Source organism: Hesperophylax consimilis, chromosome 26 (assembly GCF_061612785.1).
Source record: "Hesperophylax consimilis isolate HC1 chromosome 26, BYU_Hcon_1.0, whole genome shotgun sequence".
NCBI lineage: Eukaryota > Metazoa > Arthropoda > Insecta > Trichoptera > Limnephilidae > Hesperophylax > Hesperophylax consimilis.
In genome coordinates, this window is record NC_142861.1 from 15517419 (window position 1) to 15544461 (window position 27043).

At 35.0% G+C, this 27043-nt stretch overlaps 1 protein-coding gene across 3 annotated transcripts; it reads right to left on the reverse strand.

Annotated features, from left to right (window-relative positions):
- Positions 1–4572: 4572 nt before the first annotated feature.
- Positions 4573–24449, reverse strand: ebi (transducin beta like ebi). 3 transcript variants are annotated; one of them, XM_089647543.1, is made up of 8 exons: positions 24297–24449; positions 19163–19312; positions 18293–18609; positions 15720–15850; positions 14927–15047; positions 14503–14655; positions 13927–14118; positions 4573–12587 (listed from the first exon to the last, which is right to left on the reverse strand). In XM_089647543.1, the coding sequence occupies exons 1-8, from the start codon at positions 24352–24354 to the stop codon at positions 12087–12089; spliced, it is 1623 nt and encodes a 540-aa protein (XP_089503669.1). In that variant the 5' UTR covers positions 24355–24449; the 3' UTR covers positions 4573–12086. The 3 variants fall into 3 exon arrangements, with proteins under 3 accessions (XP_089503669.1, XP_089503668.1, XP_089503667.1); XM_089647542.1 differs by having other exon boundaries at positions 18290–18609; XM_089647541.1 differs by having other exon boundaries at positions 18287–18609.
- Between the last annotated feature and the right edge of the window lie 2594 nt (positions 24450–27043).

The following is a 27043-nucleotide window of genomic DNA, read 5'->3' on the forward strand; positions in this document are numbered from 1 at the left end:
TAATAAGTAGGTATCTACCTATGTTTGTACTTACATCAGATCAGTATTAGAATTATGATCGTGAAAGCATGACAATTGTGCTAATTTTTTTTTTAAATGTAACAGTAAATTCTGATTTTTTTTAAAGTATTTAATAATGCGTCACTAGCAAAAATAAAACACGTTTTCACGCAAATATAACGCCGATATTTTTGAAATCTTTCAAAAATACAGCAAAATGCAAATATTTCGCCTTGGAAGCTTTCTTTAATAAATACGTAAATTTCAAAAATACGAAACACATTTTTCTACACAAATATCTTATTCTCAAAATGGCTTGCTTAAAATAAACATGTAAAATTTCAAAAATACAAGCAGCACTTATCCATGCAATAACTCACCTTTAACATGATTTTTCTTAAATAAATACATAAATTCCAAAACTACGAAAACCTTTTCTATACAAATATCTATTTTCTGTAAAAAAAAAAGTGGGTGTGTCAAGCCTACGCAAGACAGAAGTGAAACTTCTAGTTTCAGCTGATGCTTGGCGTGGCGCAGTTCGCTGGTGTCTGAGAGAGAGGAAAGAAGAGAAGAGAGAGAACGTTCGTGAGCGGCTCCCCCACCTCAACAAGGTTTCACTTCAAAAATGCCACAGCCGAGAATCGAACCTCGCTTAACTGATTGAAAGCCAACCACGCTGAGCACCAACTGTAAGCAAAGCCGCATAAATTGATTATATTATGTAGGTTCTGAAAATATGAGAGCTTGTTATGTTTTATAATGTTACCTACATCACACCCAAAATATAATATATTTTTAAAAATAATGTACAATGTACAGAAATAGAATCCCACACAAGATCGCGTAGTGCGCTCTAGCGAACGGATATTTTATCAGAGGGAGATAGTTTTAATTTTTTTTTCTGTAAATTATTACATATTATCAAAATAAATAAATTAATTAAATAAATGTAATACAATTATCATAATATACGGATTAGATAATAATTTTAATCCAACACAATAACGCAAAGCGCGCTCTAGCGGAGTAATGTTTTATCACAGTGAGATAAGTGTTTTTATTATTTTGCAATATTATTTTCTTTTAAAAAATGTTCTGACCTACTAAAAAATAAGATATTGAATGAAAAAGGCGTTAAAAACAAAAAAATAATGTGCGATGGCCGAGAATCGAACTCGGATCAACTGCTTGGAAGGCAACTATGCTGACCATTACACCACCAACGCCAGTTGTCGGGATGAGCTAAGAAGCATTTATATGTTACTTCAAAACTTTGACTAGATCAAATGAACTTTAATCGGTGGTGGGGGTACCCGCATTTTCGTTTCGGTCATGAGTCGGTTTTACTCCGGTCCTCGAAATTGCATGACGCGCGTAAAGAAGTTTCACTTCAAAAAAACAAAATGACCATATTTTATGGTAATATTTTATTTGAATTTTTATGAAAAACCTTATCCATGGACTCCGCTGCCGAATTAAGATTCATCTGCGAACATATCAATGAACCAATTATCGAGGAGGGAAATATCTTCTGATCCCAGAGGTTCAGAGAGCACGAGGAGGTCAGATCCGCCCTTTCTCTCAAAGACAGCTTCCTAACATCTTCGCCTCTGTTCAAAGGGGTCTGATACAATTTCCTGGAGAACGCGGCCTTTATGAACGTCAGCACTTTATCGCAGATGTCCATACAAACGTTTGGATTCCATAAAATCTATAAAACAAATATAATTATTTTAAGTTATGCGTTTGGTGCGTAGATAGAAACAAAGGCGCCATTCTGCCTAGATGCGTTTTGAGTTAGTGTAGAACAATATAATAATAAGAGTACCTACAAGAAATGCCATGAGAGGGTATTATTTATTGTTCCAAACATCTGACTATATTTCATATTTATGCAGATCTGCGTTTCACCACCATTTTACCCTTTTCTTTGGGTTTTCCTTATCTCCTAGCCACAAAACGGGCACACTGTTTGTATGGCACTTGGATTTTTATATCTAGTGTTGGTTGGTTGGTTGCTTGGGAGACAAAGAAGTCTTTTATCAACGGAATGTTGGAATCGCATGAACACGCTTTGTGGCGATGCTCTCTTTGCTTGAACTAGCAAACTGAGTGATTTTAACGCTATTTTTTGTTGTAATTTGAATTCCCGTTTTTGTTAAAATTAAGGTTTTTTTGGGGCCTGGCAGGGCACCCTCCGTAGTTCACAGTATGTGCCCCTTCGCATAGAGCACACTTGGCCGGAGTATCTTTGGACTTTTTGCAATCTTAGGATTTGTGTGGTCCTGCGCATTTGACGCAACGTTCACTGCCATGACAGCATGTTGCAGAATTTCTGTGCGCTTGGCAACAGAAGCATTGCCCTACTCTCGCTTTGTTGCGTAGAGATTCAACTTGAATCATCAGATGGAGGAGTGATCCTAATGAGTTGAAAATGTCTATACCTACTTCTACTTGTTTTTCGTTAGGGTGACGAGCACTAGAGGGATAGGTTTCTTTGACCTACCATCTTTCATTGGATATTGTCGGATCAATTCATCCTTTATTTCTTCGGAAGAGATATCCTCCGGGATGCCTCTGAGGACAACCCACGGGGGCTTTCCTTCAAGGAGTCTGAAGGTGTGCAATTCTACTCTGCTGCTAAGCAGCTTCCTGGTTACGACATGATGGTCACGCGGCGTTTTAGTTAGAATATGGAGACCGTTCCCCATATTTTAGGCGGAGAAGTCAATCCCCTTGTCTTTTAGGGAACGAAGAAGGGCTGTTGTCTGTAGTTTTTCTTATGCAAGACAACAGGCAGAATTGCTGAAGGCACTGCTGATTGGGGAAGAGCGCGGTGAATTTACCTGTGTCAAAGAACCATTTGATTTATACGAGAGCGTTTGCACCTAGCTACTAGCTCGTAGCCTGATTCGTCAGAGGAAAAAGGGCAATCCTCCATCTTGACTTGATTATCCCAGCTGCGGGAGCTACCCGGTTGGGGTTGAGGGTTAAGGTTTTTGGGAGAGAAGACAACGGACTCCTCGAGGAAGGACTGAAGGGCTAAATTGACGAGGTGGTCTTTCTCCTCGGCAGTAAATTCGCGGCCCAGACGGTTAGCGATAAACATTCTTTTATATTAAAGCTTGGATACTGGGTGGCCAGCGAACGTGTTGGACTGAGGGCTAATTAGTTAATTGCCTGAAAATTCTGAGAAAGAAATTTATTCGGTGAGCTATTAATCTGGAATTCTCGATGTAACGCGGTACTGCATAAAGGCTTGACGAGCGCGTGATGGGCAGTTCTCACAAATTTCAACGCGCTATTCAATACAGTCAAATCTACCATACAATAGGGAATTTGAGTCCATTAAAACGATCGCAATCAGAGCGGTAAGAAGCGGGCGGGTGCGTGACGTCATCTATGCACTGAGCGTCCTGTGGTTAGTGGATTTCATTTGGAGATTTTTTTTATTTTTTAGTAAGGAATTCCAGTACAATTTTTTTATTAATGTTTACTGTCTAACTAAATTATGGGAATTTTTTTAATATCAAAATTTCACACTGAAATTAATTGTTAAATTTAGAATTTGTGATTCTGGCCCAAAATTTCGCCAGAAAAAGTTCGTACACTGAAGTCTACACGGTATCATCGATGTACCCACGTAGCTTTAACAATATCCGTGTGACTAGTTCATATTAATTTTACTCCGTTTTAAAGTTTTTTTTGGTTAAATCACAAAATTCAATAAGAAAACTACATTGCTTCCTGTCGTGGCATCAAATATTCAAATAATATCAAGGTGTTTTACTGTCGCACTTAGTTTAATTCAGAAAAAAATACTAAATTTATCAAAACAACATCTTGTCCGTAGTTATTAAAAATCAATCACAATGCACTGCCGCGTATTCCCTGAAGTTATTTTATCAGACGAGTCGATATTTGTGTGTTCGGTGTCTAAAGGCACATACCATCTAGCCTGCGGAGGAATAAAGGAAAGCACCTACCGTCAACTCCTTCAAGAACGTCGAGAGCAACAGAAGTGTAAGCAGTGTAAGAAGGACACACGATCGGCCGCCGCCAGCGATAACTCACCTTTAGATCCGCCCGAAAAATTAACGGCCACTAAGGATCAAGGAGCTCCATCATAATCATCATTCCCCGCTAATCTCGAAGATATTCAGGTCTTAGTCATGACCAAAACAAACAACCTGGAAAAAAAACAGAACGACATCATGGACCAAAACAACAAGATACTGGCAAGCATTCAATTTATGAACGCACAATATGAAGACTTTATGGCCAGAATCCGTTACGTCGAACACCGAAATGATGAGCTTACAGCGAAGAATTCTGCACTGGAAGCAATAATCGTTATACTGGAGAATAGTCTCGATTTCCAAGAACGGGCCTTAAAGTCAAGTAATGTAGAAATAAGAGACTTTTCACGCACTTATGTAGGTTTGTACAAACCATTATAGTATATGTTACCAGAAATGTATGATATCTAGGAATTGTATACAACTCCTAGGAAATGTATGCATTTCCGAAGCTATTTAGGAAATGTATAAAATATTGTTTTAAAAATTATTAAATACATACATATCCTGGGAAATGTATACATTTCCTAGGAATTGTATATAATTCCAATATCGTATTAGGAAATGTATAAAAAGAATGTTTTCTGTAATAAAACACGTTGTTTTATTTGTTATATTCTTATAAAGTTAATCTTTCATTTGGTAAGTAATCAGTCAGTTATTTAACCGTTTGATTGCCAATCGTCGACTTTCGTCGATTCGTGTTTTAACGAAGATTGCAGATCGTCGATTTCCGTCGATTGCGTCAGTCGTGTTCTGATTCGCGCGTACGTCGGGTGTGGTGCTGCGGCGTTGGTAAATATTATTCTAATATTATCTTAATAGTTGTAAGATCGTAGTAAACCGTAGTAAATTTCAGATTCATTTATTATTTTTTTTATTTTAGTTAAATATAACGTCGAGGGCGTCCTTTGAAATGTATGAAAGCGGGAGCGACGATTTCCACTCCTCTAATTCAAGTTCGAGTAAGAGTAGCTCTGATGAGAGTGATGTCATACCTGTGTTTCCCAACCGCAGGATGCGAATTTCCAGTAATTCTTCGGATCGTGACCAAGAAATGGAGAGTAACACCGGAAATTACTCATTTTCAAATGTACCTCCCGGAACCAATTTTTCTACCGAAAATTCTCATTTTTTCGAAACGCCTGGACTTCGGGATTCTCCTCCGCGTGATTCTAAACCAATATTTTTTAGTAAAACACCGAAAAAATCATCGAAATCCTTGAAAATTCAAAGAATTTATGGGGTTTTAAAAAAATATATAGTTTCATAAAAAATAATGTTTTTTTGGTGGCATTTTACAAGCAACTGTATGAATTTTTTGGCACTCAAACAGTTAATTATAAATGTCACAATATTAAAGTAAAAGTCTTTTGGGTTGGGTTGGGTTAGGTTAGGTTAGGTTAGTCGCCGCACTAGCGCAATCGCCTGATCAGACGATGCAATACCCTCCCCTTGCCCCGCTATCCATGCGTACCCATTGATATCTTAAATGTTTTACATTTCCGATTGATATTTAAGGAATGTATAGATTTCCTAGGAAATGTGTCTAATATAATTTATTTCACACATTTCCGGGCGATTTTAGGTACTACATACATTTCCTAGGAATTGAATACGATGACGGATTACATACATTTCCATTAACATATACATTTAACCCTCTGGAGTTCTGGAGCACAAAAATACTTGAAAAAACTCTCGACTCGAAAACTTCTCCTGTCTTAACAAACGGATTGCAATCTTTGGAGCACAGGCGTCACGTGGGAATGCTGTCCTTGTTCTACCGGTATTTCAATGGAAGATGCTCCGAGGAGCTAGTGTCATTCCTTCGGCATCAATGCATAGTCGGGAAACACGCCGAATAAAAGCAATAGGCACCCAAAGTTGAATTGGCTACAACTTTCGTTCTATGAAATTGAGAAAGAAAAGAGAAGTTCTAAGAACAGATAAGGTAAGGAATCAGCATAATAAAAACTACAGGGTACACCTAATATTACTGAAAATATAAAAATATTTTTAACACATAATAAATATTATGTATGTAGGTACCACATTCTTGAAAACGAAACAGCTTTCGACAAAACATACAAATAAAAAAATTAAAAATTTTGAAATATTTATTATTATTTTCTTTTTCACTGCAAAATCCCCCTTACATATAAGTATTATTCCAAATAATTTACTGTAGAGTCCTTTACCATAGAGCAATCGATATAGAATAACCAAGATAAGTCCACAGAGCATAAAAAAATGTCTCACGTAAGTTACTAAATAATATTTGACCACAGTATTTGCTTCGTGTCAATCTGTTTTCAATCAACATTTTGACCAACAAGAATTTTTTTAATCATGGCCACAATACCTGTCAAGTAATTTTTGCGAGGTTCATCATTTCATCAATGAAAAGAGAGATTTGCTTTTAGTTCAAATGGGCCCAAAATTAACTCAGTGGGCTTGGAATTTGAATACTCTTGGGGAACTAATCTAGTGTATTTTATATCTATGGACGACTCACAACCATACATATATATTTCAAAAATAAAATTATTTGTTTTGCAGAAATTAAAATTAATATAACATTGACGTCAAATGGCCAGTTAGCGCCATTTTGATATTTTTACATTCCAATGGTCCGATAGTGATAAATATGAATTCAAGTTTCATAGTTGCATGATCTGACGCACAAAAGAAAGACCGTTGTGCTTTACTGTTGATCGCAATTTCCTCAAAAGCTTAAACGTACCTAGAATCCGTGTTCAACGAAGACCATTCATATGTCAAAACAACCAAATGGCGCTAGTTGACAAATTTCTGCAAAACACAGCGTATTAAAAAATAAAATTCGATTGAATGTCAAATGATGTGATGTATTTTACATAATTATTAACACATAAATTATGTAATGTTCTAATTCATAACATAAACAAAAATGTATACTTGTTCAGACTTAATAATAAACGTGTTTAAAATTTTACACAAGTGATAAACTACCATTATATGGTTGTTTATCACTTGCATAAAATTGAAAACTTGTGATCTAGTAAATGATTAAAATAGATATGAAACTAAATATAAAAACACTAGACTAAAATGTGACGATAATGAACTTTTTTTTTATGTAATAATGATGTAGAATTCTTCTTCAAAATGTGATGTACAAAGAACAATTTATTCAATAAAAAATTGGTTGCTAAAATAGTTTTGAAAAGAGGGTTATGAAATATTTCAAAAATATTGTTATTTTTATGTAATACCCCTCAATGGAATGCAATACATAGCTAAATCTATTGATAAATATCATAACGTTTTAGCTTCATATCAAAAGTCGGCTATTTATCAATTATTTCTACAGGTGGGGTGACATTTTTACAATCCACTTGATTTTCCAGAATTAAAAATTAGATTTTTTTAATGTGATTACAAACTAGTCTCAATTGCCACAATTTGGAGAGTGTTGTGAAGCTGAAGGAAGTGGGGAGGAGAAGGAGAAGGGGATGAGGAAAGTTGGGAAGAATCTGACAATTCTAATCTGGTTACTAAACACAGCTATAGTCATTGGAAGCAAGGTTTCAATTCGCCTTTAGCACCAGGGTAAGAGTATAGGTTGGGAAGAACTTGTCAAATCAGATCTGGTACTACATAAAATATTTACTATTCCGCAAGATTGTTAATATGGATAATTACGAAAAAAAAAAAACAAAACTATTTTAACATAATTACTGTAAGAAAAATTAACAGAATTGGAAAAGAATGCATTAAAATAGCAATTTCGTATAATATTTGTGGCTGAATAATAAATATTTACTCAGGATTTGAACGCACAACCGCAGGGCACTGAGTCAAGGATCTTACTGCTCCGCTACGGAGGCAGTCGATATAAAGTCAATCATTCATTTTTTGATCTGGAAAATCACCAAATTTAAAGAAAAATCACTCTCCATACTACTTGTAAATAGGTAAGTATAGACAATTTTGACTATTACAATTTTTTATTGGTATGTTTATTTTGTTAACCATTTTTTCCAGCATAATATAATTTTTTGGAAATAATAATCGGTTATCGAAATGTAATTCATATTTTTATAAATTGTGATTTATTTAATATATGTACATCATACTACATACAAACTTGATTTGTTTATACATATTTGCGCTATTTCTTTTCAGATTGATTTTCTTAAAGTGTAGAATGTAACTATGTACTTTAATAATGCACTGTCCCTTATGTCATCCAAGCAGGTCAACCAAACAATATAAGCATACCCCATCAAAATCCAGTTAACTTGTGCTCATAATAATATCAGTGGCGGTTCTCTACGGAGGATAATGGGGACGATTCCCAGCACATATCCCCGAAACCTACCAAAACAAAAAAAATAATTGATGCTTTGTCTTCCACCTAAATGAAAGAATTCTTTAAGCATTAAAACAATTAACATTTGGATAAATATAGAGAAAATAGGGACACGCTTAATATGCACATTTTATTTTAAAGACACTTTGTATCGGTTAGATAATAATGAGAAGAAAGTATTTCAGTTTCCGGAAATGGAGAATAATGCATTTAAATAGCCATTTCATTAAAAAAATTGGATAATTTGTCATCTTTTCATCAAGCCATGTTTTGACATAATTATATTAAAATAGTTTTATTAGGCTGTTTTTTATGTTTTAAATTAAACCCAAATTAAGAACTTATTTTAGGATCATATATTTATCAACATTTGCAGAATATATTACAAAAAAATATTTTGAATCATTTTCAAGCGCTTTGGTAATATACCAAGGCTACAGGCGTCCGATCTGCGCTTTTCTTAGAGCTTACTGATGATTGGCGACGAGAATCAACAGTTAAACAAGTCCTTGGAAAAAATGAGTGAACAGAAATATATTTTTTACATGTTTTCAACTCATAGACAAACCACAAACCAATTCCATAGAAAAATTGAGTTGATAGAAAGAATTTTTTCATAATATACCATAAACAAGAGATTCGTTTCTTGAATACACTTTTCATTATTACAGAAAGAATTATATCATCTATGTAAATTCAATACCACACCCCTATGAGCCAAATAATTTCAAAGTACGATTTAGTGGTGCTTTCAGTTGAACATCACAAGCCGCATTGATCATTGTTTTCCCATTTTGAAATTGCCTTAGAAGACTACTTGTACTCTTGTTAAAGTCAATACAGCAAATAGACCATTTCCAGATGAGCAAGCAAGAGCGCATATATCCTTAGATACTTTTTATTCCTTCTGAACATTTTTACAAATACCTCTTCCGCGGTATACAATTTACACCGACAACATAACATGTAAAAAATAGATAATAATAATGGATTATAAAGTGTTATAGATTAACTACATTGATTGAATCGTGGATATTAGAGTAAAAAAAAAATATCATATAGTGTAAATGTTAAGATTTGTCTTTTTTTTATTTAAGTTTGTTTATCAAACGAATATGTTATTACAAATAGTGTGAATTTAAGTCTCCAGAAAATCCATATTACTTAAGGACAATAAAATGCTCATAAAGTAGTTCAGAAATTATATAGTCTTATTTTAAAAACAAATGCTATTGATTTATGCAAGAACTCAAATTAGGTACCTGATTCTGACAAATTATTTATTACTAAGTACCTACATAAAAAATATACTTTCTTGATGTGTATTGTTTAGGCCTAACTTTTGTATTGTAAGTTGATAGTCTTATATCGTCGCTGGGCTATTAAAACATCCAATGCAACAAAAATGAAATTTTTCAAGGGAGTTAAAAATTGAAAAATTCTTTTTCAGGATAGTTTTCTAATACATAACCCTTTTCCTGATATTTTAACATTGACTGATTAAAAATAGACAAAACTGTATCAAAATAAGAATGTATATCAATAATTACATTTTTGGTTTTTGGCAACCCTGTTTTACTAGACCAGCAACAATATAAAAATATATTAAAATAAGTCAAAAACATGCTTAAAGTAACATTTTACATAAAAAATCCTTCATAGAGAATAATCTCCCCATATTGCAGCCATGTTCCCTTGCAAATAATGATTAAAAACAAACCTAAAATACATATTTTTCCAAAAACCATTATTATAAATTCATTATATCATCTTTCATTCGATAAAGAAGCCTTTTCTCTACCGAGCTCTGCATGTCAATATATTAAAAGTCAAAATAAATCAGTAATAATTATCTATTATTATTTAATAATTTAAGTGATGTAGGTATAAAAAAATAAAATCTTTCTTTAAAAAAGATATCATCCATTGATTTGAAATAACTACAAAAAAATATATAATATTGTTCACTCAAGACTATTTTTTAATTTTTCTTCGACAGGGTTATGCATTATTTTTATAGAAAAATTAATGTTAAAAAATGTTAACCTTTTGGCCGCGATAACCAAAGATGCAGATTTCTTGCCATCTCAACTGTTAAGACATTCGCGGTCAAAAGGTTAATGGATTTTTGTGATGATTAATACAAACGGTTTTATCCAGAAAGAAATATACCAAAGATAACGGAAAATGCAGAAATTTAAATAAGTCATAAATTTACGACAATAATAATATACTTATATCGTAATACACTTAAGTTAAACACCAAGTCTACTGCGATCATTAGCCGCGCACACATTTCACTATTTTATCTTTCAAACGTGAGGAGATGATCCGGTTTTAGTTCAGACGTGATTGGATTTATTTTTAATGTGATAGTATGATATGACGTGACATCAAACATGACAAATCAATTGATTATTCGGTTGAAACATGACAAATCAATAGATTATCCGGTTGAGACATTACAAATCAGTTGATCATCTCGTTGAGACATGACAAATCAGCTGATTATCTCGTTGAAACATGACAAATCAATAGATTATCCGGTTGTGCCATGACAAATCATCTGATTATCTCGTTGAAACATGACAAATCAATAGATTATCCGGTTGTGCCATGACAAATCAGCTGATTATCTCGTTGAAACATGACAAATCAATAGATTATCCGGTTGTGCCATGACAAATCAGCTGATTATCTCGTTGAAACATGACAAATCAATAGATTATCCGGTTGTGCCATGACAAATCAGCTGATTATCTCGTTGAAACATGACAAATCAATAGATTATCCGGTTGTGCCATGACAAATCAGCTGATTATCTCGTTGAAACATGACAAATCAATAGATTATCCGGTTGTGCCATGACAAATCAGCTGATTATCTCGTTGAGACATGACAAATCAATTGATTATCTGGTTGATCATGACATATTAATTGCTCCAAAGATGGAAAATGATTTTCAGTTTAAACATGTTTCAAATAAAAATTGTTTGAACTCTGAAAATTTTTATGTTTCATACACAACAAATTGATTGACCATTTCTTTAAAACATATTGTTGCATACATGACAAATCAATAGATCATTAGGTTTAAACATGAGAATCAATTGATCATTCGGTTCAAACACGGCAAGTGATTATGTTTCAAATCTGACAAATCATTTGCTCATCTTGTACAAAACTTTGTAGACACTAATTTTGATTATCGTTTCAAACATAAGAAATCAATAGATCATTAGGGTAAACGGTTGCAAATCCAGTGCCATAAAATATGAAACATAATTATTAACAAAGATCTGATGGTCCAATGCATGTTGTTATGATTCAATAACAATACTTGCTAGTTTGTTTGCTACAACACAAAAATTAGCATATTAATATTGGTCAAAACAATGTGGTCATAAAAATATTACTATTTCACAGAACAGCACTGGTAAAAAACTTTTTGCTATCGCAAAGCCAGATCCATTAGGTTTCAAATGTCATTGAAGAAATCCAATATTAGTTATCAATTAATTATCGCTGCACAGCCTGTTTTAACTATCACTCGCCAATCGAAATATCTTGCTTATCTTAACACAAAGAATTTATCACGTGATCCTCTGTATGCAGCAGATGCGGCTAAAATCGCCCACGTCGCCCATTCACAACTTTCTTAGGTCGAGCACAAACACACTCCCATCGGACGCGCTTGCGCCGACCTTCGAGCCGCGAGAATTCCAGCACACCTCGAATATGCCGCCCGTGCCCTTGTAGCTGTGAACCAACTGACCGGTCTGCGTCGACCAGATGTGTACGCACTTATCGAAAGAGCCACTCGCTAAGAATTTGCCATCCGGTGAGAAAGCCACGCTGTAGACGGGTTCTGTGTGCTTTGTTAGCGTGTGTATGCACGCCCCGCGTTCCACGTCCCACAGTCTCACGGTTGAATCGAAACTGGCGCTAGCTAGGATCAAGTTCATGTTGGGGTTCTGGGTTCCCGGGCCCGTCGGAGACCATTTGATGGTGTAGATCTCTTTGGAGTGCGCTTGCAGGTCGTGGACGCATGTGTCTTGCTTCATGGACCAGATCTTTAGGGTCATGTCATCGGAGCAAGAGGCCAGGAGTTGGCCTTGTGGATCCCACTTGATGGCGTTGACTTCATTCTGAAAGATGATAGAATGTTTTATAGCATTTTGTGATCAATAATTACAGTAACATACTCTCATTGTAAGTCTCTTGAAAACTAAATAAAAAAGGACCTAATTTGGAATTCACATAATGTTATCATTAGGAAAGAGATACCGCTGTAACTGGTAAGTGTGGTAATGGAATCGTGCAGAACCACGAGACACGGACAGAAAGATGCAGAGAAAGTTTTCAATGAAATCAAGTTAATGAAATTACATAAACTCATAGGCAGTGGTGCTTACAGCTGTAAGAGACACTATGAGAATGTAATATTTTTTTTACTTATGGAGTTTTTATTCCAGTTCATTGATCCTTAATCCATAAGAGTGTTTCATTGAAATTATATTTTTGTTTGTCTCCTTTTTTTTTTTCTTTTTTACGTTGTCTTTTCAGGAGAGGAAGTTCTGGTTCAGAAGTAAAGGACATATGAATCCATCTCTGCCATTGCGGCCCAAGGCAATGGGTTAAGAGAGACCATTGGTTGAGAGAGACCATTGGTTGGGGGAGACCATTGGAGAGGTCAAATGGTCTCCTTCAATGAGTCTCTTCCGATCTGGCCACTGAACCACGCGGGGTGACCTATGGTAGAGGTGTGGGTTATACAAAAAAATGGTTCCCGGGGCATTATAGATGACCACTGATGAGACTCCTATTTAACCACTTAATGCTTTTGAACGAGCGGTGTACGCGGACGGCGCGTGTATCGTACCGCGACAACCCGAACACTGCTCGCGTCTTTTGACTTGTTTGCGTTATACAAGATAAACAAACGAACTGCGCTCGCCAGATTTTTTTTATTTTTCTATTTTAGTTAGTCTTCTTTTATTTTTTGAATATGGTTAAGTTTTTTTACATTTTTTATTGCTTCTGTTTTGTTTTTTTTTTTAACTGGTCAATTTTAAATTATGTTAACTCTTTATAAAAAATAATAAACCCTTGAGGAGTTGGAGTGTAGGTAGGTGCAAGCTTAGGTGGTGTGGAGGCCAATACTGCAGCCTTCGGCAGGAACTGCAGGCAATCGGGAGATGACATACAGTTACGGAGGTACATATTTCATACTGTTGAACAAGGTTCCTCTACTCCTCCAGGTACTGCGCTGCAAGGGGAGCTGCAATGCATTGGTCTTCCACTGCTTCTCCTGCCATATACTCTGCCAGTGACCATGAGTTTCTCCGGGTTCGAGTTCTTAGTTTGGCGAGCCGAATTATCTTAGAATATGATAACAGTTGATGACCTTTTGTAGATGCCTAGCTCTTCCAGAATAGTGTATCAGTGTGCTGAGGATAAATTATTGAAGATAGGGTGTGAACTTACAGTGTGCCCCTGGAAACTCTTGATAGGCTTGTCTACGTTCAGCTTGCAGACGTGGATGCACTGGTCAGTGGAGCAGCTGGCGAAGGAGGTGTTGGTCTGCCAGTCCACGTCCAGGGCGGGCGCCGAGTGGAAGCTGAACTGTTGCGTGCACTGGCCAGACGCTGCGTCCCAGATTATGGTAGTCTTGTCAACCTGATAATCAAATAAGCAACATTATAAGATATGGCATGAAAGCATGCTGACTGTTCTTTTGCTGTCCTCCGAGCTATGACCACACTGTAAGGACTATCAGTAAATTTGCATTACTGCGCTGTGCGCTTAATACACAAAAATTTATAAAATAACACTTGGTTTCAACTATTTATGCCGGGAGAGATTGTGTGATTTGCAGTAGTGTGGGTGAACGATTTTGTGTGCGTGCGGCTTCATACTAATAATGGATCATGGCCCTTTTCCGTTTCCCAACACCGTAGCCTTGGGCATAAAGATTTGGATGGAACAACCATGGAGGCACCAAAGACAAAGGCAACAAAGAGTTGTAGTATTGATGATGTATGTATGGATAGGATAACTCACCCCCGCACTGAGAATGAAGTTGCTCCTCTTGTTCCACTTGAGCGAGAAGATGGGCCCCTTATGCTGGCCGAGGGTTGAGGCCAAGCGACCGTCCGTTGTCCAGATTCTGGCATAACCATCGTACGAACCTGTCGCTAGCAGCTGACCATCGCACTAGAAAAATAAATTATATATATTACAGTTCAACGGGTAAACCATGCAGTTTTGATCACCATCGCTATATCCAAGGGCGGGATTTGAAATCCTCCATAAATAGTATATGCATTCTCTAAACCTCTTCCATAGTGGTAATAATTTTTGGTGCCCTGCAGATTTATCTAGAAATTTTATTTAACTGGATCTACGCAACTGTCGCATATGTGATCCTTGAAGTTTCTCTAAAAGAAAGAGTCGAGAGAATGCAACATAAAAGAGGTTGTCTTACATTCCAGTCCAGTGATGTGACGTCTTTGTTGCTGGGCACCTCGGCACCCCCTCTCTGAATGCAATGGCGGAGTACAAGCTGGTTCGGCGATGCGGAAGGATTGTCTGACATGTCCCAGATTCTAGAAACACACAATACAATATTGGGTCATTCGGAAAATAAGAAATTTTCATCAAAATATCTGTCATCAGGAATGGAGCGCGGTGCGGGAGGTGAGTGTGGCGTGGCAATCTACCAACAAACTACTAATAAATTACGCCTTTTCTGCATTCGGCAAGAGAAGTGCATCTGGGCACCTACTTTTCTATAGCTTCTTATTATTGTTGTGCCTTTCCTATGAGAGGTTGGACACCATCATGGCTATTTGTTCTATAAGCAAAGAGGTTTTACTACAACAACCCATTTCAAGATTCTTCAGCAGGGATTTCTTAATTTGACCTACAATAAACAACTCAAGATTGCTCCAGGATTAATGACTCGCTAGATATAAGATTTCGGCGGCATTTCCACAGAAAAGACGTCCAGTTAGCTGCACCAGACTAATCCACAGCCTTTCCTAGGCAGCCACAGGCAGTGCGAGGAGAGACCGTGCCTGCATTGAATTGAGGCCACTAAAGTAGACCACTGTAGTAGCGCAGACCACTGAAGTAGCGTAGGACCACTGAAGTATCACTGTAGAAGCGCAGACCACTGAAGTAGCGCAAGGCCAATAAAGTATAGCAGACGCAGCATAGGACCATTATCTCACTTTAAGTAAAGATGATTTATGAAGGAAGTAAATGTTATATTATACCTGGCGGTGCTATCTCCAGACCCGCTGGCCAGCAGATCTGTGGACGGATTCCAAGCGCAGATGAACACTTCGGATTCGTGTCCCCGCAATACTGTGGCTTTGCTGGCAGGGATTTCAATGGAGGTGTCGACCTGGTGAAAGAAGATTCATTTATAAAGCAGAAAATCTGGCATCATCAAATTGAATTGAATTTAATACTTATACTGTAAATCTTTTAAATTTGGTGATACCATTGACGTCAGAATAAATAGGTCTACCCCAAAGCCAAATCTGCGTACCTTTTCAACGGTCTGCAGGCAAACTACGTGACAACCTATTTGACACCAGCGGGGTATGCGCATTTCTTGAATAAACTACGTCATCATTCGCATTTTGGCTGGCATCTAGCGCTCATCGAAACATTTTACGGAATAATGCAGAAACTATGGTTGCCTGTGTATTCAAATTGCGTAAATATTGCATTAAATTCAACGGCTAACCGTATTTTATTTCATTTTAAGAGGAAGCTACAAGCCAAAACTGTGTATATTTTTGGTATACCTTATATTGTAGGTAATAGGCATGAAAATTGCTTAACAAACGGAGTCTAGAAACGTTCAATTTCAAGCACAAAACTGGTTTTTATTTATTTTGTAAATAATTTTATAAGAAAGCAAAAAAGTTAATCAAGTGAAACTGTCACAGATAATTTTAGCTATAATACTTTATTTTTTAAAAGTTGTTTTCTTTACACGTTCATACATTTCAATTGAAAAAATATTTATTTTTAGTAGTTAACATCTATATTTTTTATTGAGTAATTTATTTTTTAATTTGTATTCTACTCAAGCGAAATGATAGGAAAACCTTCAATTTATCTAAAGCATATTTTTTGGTATTCATAATGTAAACCAATTCGTTACAAAGATGAATCAAAATAGTGATTTAGCATTAAGCTTAATCAGAATAATTAAACAGTTTTAGCAGCACTAAATATTATCGAAATAGAGCATAGTGATGCAAAAAAAAGTGATCGTTTACTGCAGTGAATAAATTAAAAAACAATATTTGTAGAAGAGTCAAACTAAATAAATACTTTAATTAAATATTCGGTTTTTGTAAATACGAAAAAATCTTTTCACAACATCTGGGATGTGTAGTTATGACTAGAGATGGAAAAATAAAGCGAGGAATTCACGCACCATTGTAAAAAGTGCTATTATTTAGTTAAAAAATTGCTATAGGGTTATGGGCGAGAAACTCAAATTTTATGTCCAAATACACAATTTCGGCAGCGTTCTTTAACCTTTGGAACACCAGATCCTTTTTGAGGCAAATCAAAAATAGAATAAAAAATTAACCCTAAAGTGTTTCAAGTGCAAGCGATTCTGTTAAAAAAATTTATGCACTTTCTCATGGCATACGGGTTTAAATCGCTAATCAAAAAATTCTAGCTAGGACGAAATTCCATTGCCAGCAGTACGTGAACAGTCGAACGGCAGGAAAAAGTTCTCGTCACTGGTGCACGAACGGTTTTCCAGAGATTAATTCCTTGAATTCTCATCGGCAGTAAATTTCTTAGTTAATGGGAGTTTATTACTCGGTAGAAATTAGTTTCATTCGTCCAGTGAATTTCAAATGAACAAAGTTATACGACATACACATTATATTACGTATGCATTCACAAAAGGTTTTTATTTGGATAGAAAAATGAAGACGTATATGGATATGCAGAGATGTGCAAAATGGGTACCCAAAACCATTTGAAATGCAAAATGGAAATGGGTCAAAACTTTTCCATTTGAAAATGCAAAATGGTTTTTAGAAAAGCATTTCAAATGCAAAATGCAAAATACCTATTTTCAAAATGCATTGAAAATGCAAAATGGTTTCTCAGGTTAAACAATCAAAATAATTATAGAACTTTTAAACAATGTTGTCATTTAATAATGGACATTAATGTAGAACAAACATATTACATGATGGTAAATCCAAAAACACCACGACTACAGATTATGAAACCACAAAAATTTGCGCGGGACTAATGTTGCCAACGTAAAAACATAGAAACTGCTATCTAACATTTAATATTACAGCGTCATGGCCGGGGCCCCATGTTCAGTATTTGAATCAGTATTTTTTGTAATGGTATCACTCAATTGCCAGGGCTTCTACCAGGGAGCAACTTGACAAATGTAAATTATCTCTCATAGCGAGGTTGAGGACCGACTGATATTTGGGGCTTATAAAAAAAGATGAGTGGAGATGGTAGGAAGAATGTTGCAAAAAAGCATTTAAAATGGAAAATGCATTGAGAAAGGCATTTCAAATGCAAAATGGTTTTAAGAAAAGCATTTAAAATGCAAAATGGAAAATACCCATTTTGCATTTCCATTTGAAATGGATTTATTTGAAATAAAGCACATCTCTGATGATATGTAAACTTTTGCACACATTCTAATAATTGCTGTTGTATAATATATACAAAGGGGAAAAAGTCTAATATCAGAGAACTTTACTAAACAGGGCCTGGCAGCAAAGAGAGGGTTAGCTATTGATTTAATGATTGAATTGACTACGTAATGCACCACTACCTCCATGCCATCCGGAGCCGGCGTGGCCGCTTGCGCGACTCCCGCATTGGCCGTGTTGCCCCCCGCGCCCTCCTCGCCATTCTGCTCCCCTGCTCCCGGTCCGCTCGGGTTCGGCGTGGTCTGCGGGTTGTTGGAGCCCGGCGTGGCGGAACCTGAGCTTCCGGGACCCCCGGGCGTGGAACCTGAGGGCACAGAGCCCGGGTTCTCCACCTTCACGGCCTGCTTTTGCTGGTTCTGCTGATTCTGGCGGCTAGCAACTACCTCGGGCATGACGGCGTCAATCAGCGATAGCGACTCGGCGAGACGATTTTCCGTGCCTGGAGGAATAAAATGTGACAAACAATACTGTTAAAACCCAACAAAATGTAGTGGTAATTTCCACTCTTATTAGAATCCTATATTTTTACCACTCCGCAATATTATTTACGTTACTTACATCTATACCGAAACTCAGTGCTGAAAACAACATCAATTTGACTAATTAAAACACTGAAATACCGACTGTTTGGTATCACTTCTACATACATAAACACACACTGCACTACAATCTACATATGATGGACAGTGTCCAAAACGCTGGCTAAAGTATGAGGAAGCGCAACACGGCATAATACCCCAAAAACAAATCATGATAATGTTCTGTTGAACATATCCCCCATATAAAAACAGAATTAAGTGTATATTGACTTGAATACTGAAGGAAATAAGCAACCTTTTAACTGTATTAATGACGTGAAATGTGTTTTACGGAACAAAATCCCAATTGTCCAGTAACCAATGTAGTTAGAAAGCGAAACATGTATATTTCTATAACTATAATAAATTTTAAAAAAAGGTTAGTTAAGAGCTAGGATTATAGCAGGGTCTTACCGTCATCTCCGATGCTAATCTCTGCTTCCGTGTACTGCAGCCCTTTCTGCAGGATGTTCAGCAGTGCGGCCGGGGGCACCAGGGCCCCATTGATGTTGCTCTGTGAGATGTGCGACTCGATGCCAAACGTGTATGCCGAGTGCTGGAAGCCTGAAATAAAACACGGACGATTAGACGTGCGCAGAAATTAGTACTGCATATTTAATAAATCAAAACCAAAATTTCCTCTCAAATTATAAGATTTGTGAGTAGGTAAAGAAATAACTACCTTCTTAATTACAAACCATAAATATTTTACTTAACATTTTTATTTAAAATAAGTCTGAAATAAACATTAAAAATGACGAAGAAAACTAATAAAACAGAAATGAATAACTTTAGTCCAGAGATGTGCTTTATTTCAAATAAATCCATTTTAAATGCTTTTCTCAATGCATTTTCCATTTTAAATGCTTTTTTGCAACATTTTTCCTACTATCTCCACTCATATTTTTTTCATAAGCCCCAAATATCAGTCGGTCCTCAACCTCGCTATGAGAGATAATTTACATTTGTCAAGTTGCTCCCTGGTAGGAGTCCTGGCAATTGAGTGATATCATTACAAAAAATACTGATTCAAATACTGAACATGGGGCCATGACGCTGTAATATTAAATGTTAGATAGCAGTTTCTATGTTTTTACGTTGGCAACATTTGTCCCGCGCAAATTTTTTGTGGTTTCATAATCTGTAGTCGTGGTGTTTTTGGATTTACCATCATGTAATATGTTTGTTCTACATTGATGTCCATTATTAAATGACAAAATTGTTTAAAAATTCTATAATTATTTTGATTGTTTGACCTGAGAAACCATTTTGCATTTTCAATGCATTTTAAAATAGGTATTTTGCATTTGAAATGCTTTTCTAAAAACCATTTTGCATTTTGCATTTTCAAATGGAAAAGTTTTGACCCATTTCCATTTTGCATTTCAAATGGTTTTGGGGACCCATTTTGCACATCTCTGCCTATGACCATCTCGTCGTCCGCTGGACGAAAGTTTAGTTATAACAACAATTTTATTGTTAAGGTACATATATTCATATATTCTTATATTTATTGTTAATGTTGGCGAATCTTCTACAGTAGAAGCTCCGGTTCCATCTACGTCAAACGTGCGTAAAATTAGCTACCTGTATCCATCCAAGGCCCAGAGGATGACCAAACACCGTAGCACCAGATGTAGAAAGGCTATTTGTGGTCCATATAATGTTTACATGTGTGGTCCACTGTGTAGACTGCAGAGATGTGCAAAATGGGTCCCCAAAACCATTTGAAATGCAAAATGGAAATGGGTCAAAACTTTTCCATTTGAAAATGCAAAATGCAAAATAGTTTTTAGAAAAGCATTTCAAATGCAAAATGCAAAATACCTATTTTCAAAATGCATTGAAAATGCAAAATGGTTTCTCAGGTCAAACAATTAAAATAATTATAGAATTTTTAAACAATTTTTGTCATTTAACAATGGACATCAATGTAGAACATATTACATGATGGTAAATCCAAAAACACCACGACTACAGATTATGAAACCACAAAGAATTTGCACGGGACTAATGTTGCCAATGTAAAAACATAGAAACTGCTATCTAACATTTAATATTACAGTGTCATGGCCCCATATTCAGCATTTGAATCAGTATTTTTTCTAAGGGTATCACTCAATTGCCAGGGCTTCTACCAAAGAGCAATTTGACAAATGTAAATTATCTCTCATAGCGAGGTTGAGGACCGACTGATATTTGGGGCTTATGAAAAAAAGATGAGTGGAGATAGTAGGAAGAATGTTGCAAAAAAGCATTTAAAATGCAAAATGGTTTTTAGAAAAGCATTTAAAATGCAAAATGGTTTTTAGAAAAGCATTTAAAATGCAAAATGGAATATACCCATTTTGCATTTCCATTTGAAATGGATTTATTTGAAATAAAACACATCTCTGGTAGACTGATATTAATTTGTTAATTATAAACCTTACTTTTGTGCCATGTAACAAGTTCCTATCTTAATTAAATATTTATGATTTATTTCTAGTGTGTTATTGCGTAGTCCACTCGACGAAAGTGTAGTTACAATGAAACTATGAAAACAGTTTAGTTATGTAGGGTTAATGCACTTCCGGATAAAATTAAAACTGAAAAAAATTATAAAACTTGATAAACCCAACAGTAATCACAAGTTTTAATTTCATTGGATACATTTTTCACATAATTGATTATATGAGCCCATTTGTAATTTTATTTGTTGAATCATGTTATTGAATGTAAGGATAATTAATTAAAAAAATATAAACAAAATGTAATATTTAAAAAAAGGCTATATATATTTTTTTTTTCTTATCCTTGGTATGCCTTATATTGTCACGAATGTGGGTAGTTCCTCTACTAGAATATGTAGCAGATAGGGAAGTTATTTTATGAGCTTTGAAATATGCGTTTATTGTTGTTGCATTTTAATAATATAAAAATTTATTTATTTATCTAATAATAATCCATTTCATACAATATTGCCAGCTCGGTCTTTGAACAATGTACTACCAGTTCTGTACCTACCTTCTATTATTTCTTACCTAATAAGTACATTTTTATTTTTATATCTTATATTTTCTAAGTTTAATAACTATTATATTATTTAAGTTATATTTTTTAATGTTTGTAATGAACTTTCTTATTTTCTTAATTATATTGTGTTATCAAATTTACTATCTAAGTTTATAACTATATGTTAATTTTTATCTACATCAATTAATGAAAGTTTACATCTTATAAACCATAATGACGCCACTCCCCAACTCAAACACGAGAAATAATTTCTCAATTGAGTTGGGAAGTTTCGTTAAAAAAAAATCATTTTTTCGCAATCAGCCTCGAAATATCTACATTTGTAAATTATTGTAATTTATATTAAAAAAAAAAAAATAACTTTTGGAATATCAGACCCTTTTTGAGGGAATTCCAAAATGGAATCATAAATGAACTCAGTGTTTCAAGTGAAAGCGATTCTGTTAAAAAAAATTTATGCACTTTCTCATGGCATACAGGTTTAAATCGTATATCAAAAAATTCCAGCTAGAGCGAAATTCCAATGTCAGCAGCACATGAATGGTTTGTCGGCGGGAAAAAATTCTTGTCACTGGTGCACGAACAGTTTTCCAGAGGCCGTCTGTTTCAACACTTGCTACAGTAAAAGTAATTGCTAAGGTTAAATTTTAACCAAAATGCATTTTCAATCAATTTAACTGCTTGTTTTACATCACTTTTAACTTTAGCTTATATTTTCTGAAAACCGATAGTTACTCCGCCATTTTGACAGTTGGTGGAAGGTACGGAATTGCAGGCCCCAACATTACTTACTATTATTAATCATGTAACATTATAGAACATGATGATAGTGACGATGATTTCCTTAACCAATGTTACAGCAAAAAATTAAAAAATTTCGACTACCTACGCGTGAATAATATGCTATTTGGGATGATTCGGGATTTCTGATGCAATATTATATTTCGAAAGATCTCGACACTTGGTGGCGGTGGGAGAAGTGGAAAAGGCAGAAATTAATAGATTGTTTTTATGGCTAACCTGTGAGCCACATTTTTAACTATCCCATATTTTCTCTAATTATATTTCCACTATTCTGTGCTTATATACCATTTGACAATGCAATTAAAAGATCAGGTTTAGGCATGTCGTAGTTGTACTCAGTTTCGATGTAGGCCCATACACTAGTAGAGCAACATATTTCTACTTCTTGATATATTCAGCTATGTTTGGGGATATTTTTTTATCCTAGTTCTCGGTACAGCAAGAAACTAAAAACTGTGGGATATTTTGATACTAAAGTTGTTGTCTGTCACCAGAGATCAGAGATTATGAATAAATCACTCACTCAGATATCAAATAGGTACTACAAGCAATACTTATATAAAATGTGTACTAAATTTAAAAATCGAATATAGTGGAAAAAAATAGTCAAACCTAATATACACAGATAAAGAAGCAATGTACAACAATCTTTTTGTTCGGAGGACCTACTTACAATTATTCTCTGGTTAATTACTATTATTGACAACTGGTTAGAAATTAATTATTTTAAAAACCACTACCTTACAGACACAGCACACTTTTATGGAAAACAAAGATCTGAAAATCCCACTAATATCTAATAAGTATAGAGGCAGAACGCTGGAATATTGTGTACATGAAATGATTTTTAATAAATTAAAAAATAACTAACTAGCATTAAAAATGTAAGCAGGTGGAAAATAAAAGAATAATCCACGTATCCATAGAATTATTATTACATTTTTTTATTAAATAGTCTAAAACATTAGTCCATAAGTTTTACTCCGCAGATCATAGATTCTACTGATGTAATATGTATAGTTCTGCTCCCAATCATTTTAATTAAGACAAAATGATAAGGCAGAACCTAGACAAGTAGCCATGTGGCGGCTTTGATGTATCACCTTTTTTGCAAAACCTATATTATCTACTGTGTATTATTATTAAATTGGATATAAAAAAACAACATCACAGCACCCAAACCTGGTAGTACATTGAAATAGTGATTCTAACAACTAAATAAAAATAATTGAACGTGTAAAGTAGACAGGAATACATGCACTAGACATGAAGTTTAGAAACAAAAAAAATAATCTGTGAGAAAGAAACCATTTCGTTTTGTTTATAATAATAGTAAAAAAGTGGAACCAGACACTTGCTAGTGTATGCACTTTTCGGGTAGGTTAGTTTTGTTTACATTTGAAGATCAAACTTGCTTACGAAGATATTTTTGACCATGCTGTACCGTGAAAATTTTCACGGGCACATTATTGATGATTGAGTCAAAATATACAGACATAAATATTATGAATAGAAACCGTTAAAAAAAATGCAGGCATATCTGGAGGCTGATTTGGCACTTTTATGAGTCAGAATGAATGAATGATGTTGTCATGTAATATTAATTAATAGTATTTAGTAGAAAAGGTCACTAGATTAATTATAATTCGGATTTTTTAGAGAAGGAACAAATTTAGAGAAGGCTTACTACACCCAACAAAGGGAAATGTGTATATCAAAAATAACTTACCAGACTCTTGTAAATATCGGTAAACTAAAAAGTTTACTTCGTCACTTGAGAAACTCATCCTGAATGTGTTTAAATGTCCTTATTATCACGTTAAATTGGTAAACTTCTTTCTGGATAAAAACAGCGCGGCGACCTGTCAACCGCGGGCGCCCATAGACGATAACACGAGAGTGCACGAGAGAAACAGATCCGAAAGCCGAAAACCGAAAGCCGAAAGCATAGATATTCCACGAAAATTTCGTTGCAACGATATAAATCGATGTTACGAATTATGCCCGTTCAGACAGAGCGATTTTAGTTGAACGACTTTTATTGAACGACAAAAATTGAATTTTATCGTTCAGACGTTTCAATTTAAGGCGAAGCTGAATGCCAAATCACAATTTTGATTAATTTTTATAACGAATTGGCGTATATTATGAATACCAAAAAATATGCTTTAGATAAATTGAAGGTTTTCCTATCGCTTTGCTTGAGTTGAATACAAATAAAAAATAAATTACTCATTAAAAATATAAACGCAAACTACTAAAAAAAATATTTTTTCAATAGAAATGTATGAACGCATAAAGGAAGCAACTTTAAAAAAATACTGTACTGTATCCAAGATTATCTGTGACAGTTTCAGTTGATTAACTTTTTTGCTTTCTTATAAAATTATTTACAAAATAAATTTAAAAAAAACAGTTTTTTGCTTGAAATCGAACGTTTCTAGACTCGGTTTGTCAAGCGATTTTAATGCCTATTACCTACAATATAAGGTAAACCAAGAATATATACATTTTTGGCTTGTAGCTTCCTCTTAATATTGTTAATCAAGATGGGGTCAAGTGAAGTTATTGCTGCGTGCGTCCTTATGATTTCGGACCTTTTACGGAACGAACTTTAGAATATGAAAAACCGCAAAAAAAACTTCGTATGTGGGCCAGAAAATGGATTATAAGGAGAAATGAATCGGGTGCTTCTTACAATATATTGAGAGATGGCATTAGAAGATACCGAAGGCTATCGCAATCATTTGCGAATTTCGGAAGAATAATGTGATGTACTGTTGTCTAAAATTCAATAAAAAATCCAAAAACAGGACACAGTTAGTCACGCGGCCGTCCCAGCAAAAACTAAGTGACAAATTACTCTAAGATACCTGGCAACGGTGGATTTTTTTCAAGTCTGGCTTATACAGAGTTAGAAAAAATACGATATCTTTGTTTATAAAAGAAGTGTTCATTGTAATAGTTGATGAACTAAAATTCAAATCGATGGCAGTGTCACGGGCATTCTTATTTTTGTAAACTTCTTGCTTCTGATCCCAAAGACAGTGATGGCTTTGGTATACATCCATAAATCTGAACTTCATATCATCCGACCACTTAGTACATTCTTTCATTGAAGTAAATGCCATGATAGTAGGTACTAGGTACGTATTAATTAAACCACTCACTGGGAACGTCCTACTTTGACCGCAAGGAACTAAAAATCGCAACCGACTTGAAACATATGTTCACACGTTTCGATTCAGCGGGAAAATCGAACGATGACTCATACTTGAACAACAAAAGTAGACGGGCTTTCAACTTTCGTCGCTCAATTAAAAACTTGATTAACTCCATAGACATATGAATATTAGTAGACCTGCCCTAAGTGATTAAAAGCGTATTATCCCCACTCCCCATACCGGTTTCATTGGAGCCGGCTGTGCTCGCGTATGGCCTCAAGTGAAATTTGAAAACGTGACGTCATCATTCTTGTGCGAACTATGGTCGAGGCATCATCGGTTCATTTTACGAAATAACACGGCAAAATGTTGACTTGTGCTATGAAAACTTGTAAAAATAGATGTGATAAAGAGAATAAACCCAATTTTCGTATTACATTCCATATATAAGCATTATTTTACTTTATTTTAAGCATATTCACATCGTATAATATGAATCAGTTGTTACTATCACATCGAGAAACGTCTGGACGCGAAACACAAAGCTGGTTGGTTGCTGGGAAGTAAATTATGAACATTTATAAAAGTGTCTTAACTAAATACTTAAACGAAATATTCGACTCTGAAAATAGAACCGAATTTTTTTGCCGAATTTGGACTTCGCAAATTTGTTCATAACGTGGCGAGTAATTTGCGCTCCCATGTAAAAATGTCTATTCATTCAAAAACAGATTTTACTTTTAAGAAGTAAATGGTGATATTATAATGCGAGATGCCTATTTACTGTCAGATTGATTTATTGACGAATCACAGTCAGCTTCACCCCCTTCGTTCTTCAACAGTTGATTTTACCCCTCGCCATTATCTTCTCGTCTATTAATTCTATATCTGTGACTATGTCTGTGATTAACTCCGTAACTGTTGAAAGGGTGTTCACACTAGTCGATTAGCTTTTAAGTGTCATTCAACACAGACTTGATCAACTAAACTCGCCCTCTGTGAAGGGGTAATACAAATTGTATATTAGTAATTCGACTAGCGTATTTTTCATGATTGCTTACAACTGACACCATGAAAAGCGTTATAAATTACACCAATAAAATATTATAACACACAGAGAAAAACAAATTGAACGGAAAAGCATTCAAAATTATAATATATAATTGTTGAGATGCATCTCCGAAAGTTGCGGAAGTTATCGAGTTAAAAAAGAATTTAACACTTGATGGCGACGCACATGGTTCAGGAATTTAGACTGACCTTGAAAGCATTAAAAATGTATAAAATATTAGTGCCTCATAGCCATTTCGAA

Bases quoted from the DNA above. Each gene is read 5' to 3' on its own strand.
- ebi (XM_089647541.1), bottom strand. From the start codon at position 24,354: ATGAGTTTCTCAAGTGACGAAGTAAACTTTTTAGTTTACCGATATTTA. The intron at 14,656-14,926 runs GTAAGACAACCT...TTATTTTTCTAG, and splicing joins TCACATCACTGGACTGGAAT to TGCGATGGTCAGCTGCTAGC. The intron at 14,119-14,502 runs GTGAGTTATCCT...TTTGATTATCAG, and splicing joins ACTTCATTCTCAGTGCGGGG to GTTGACAAGACTACCATAAT.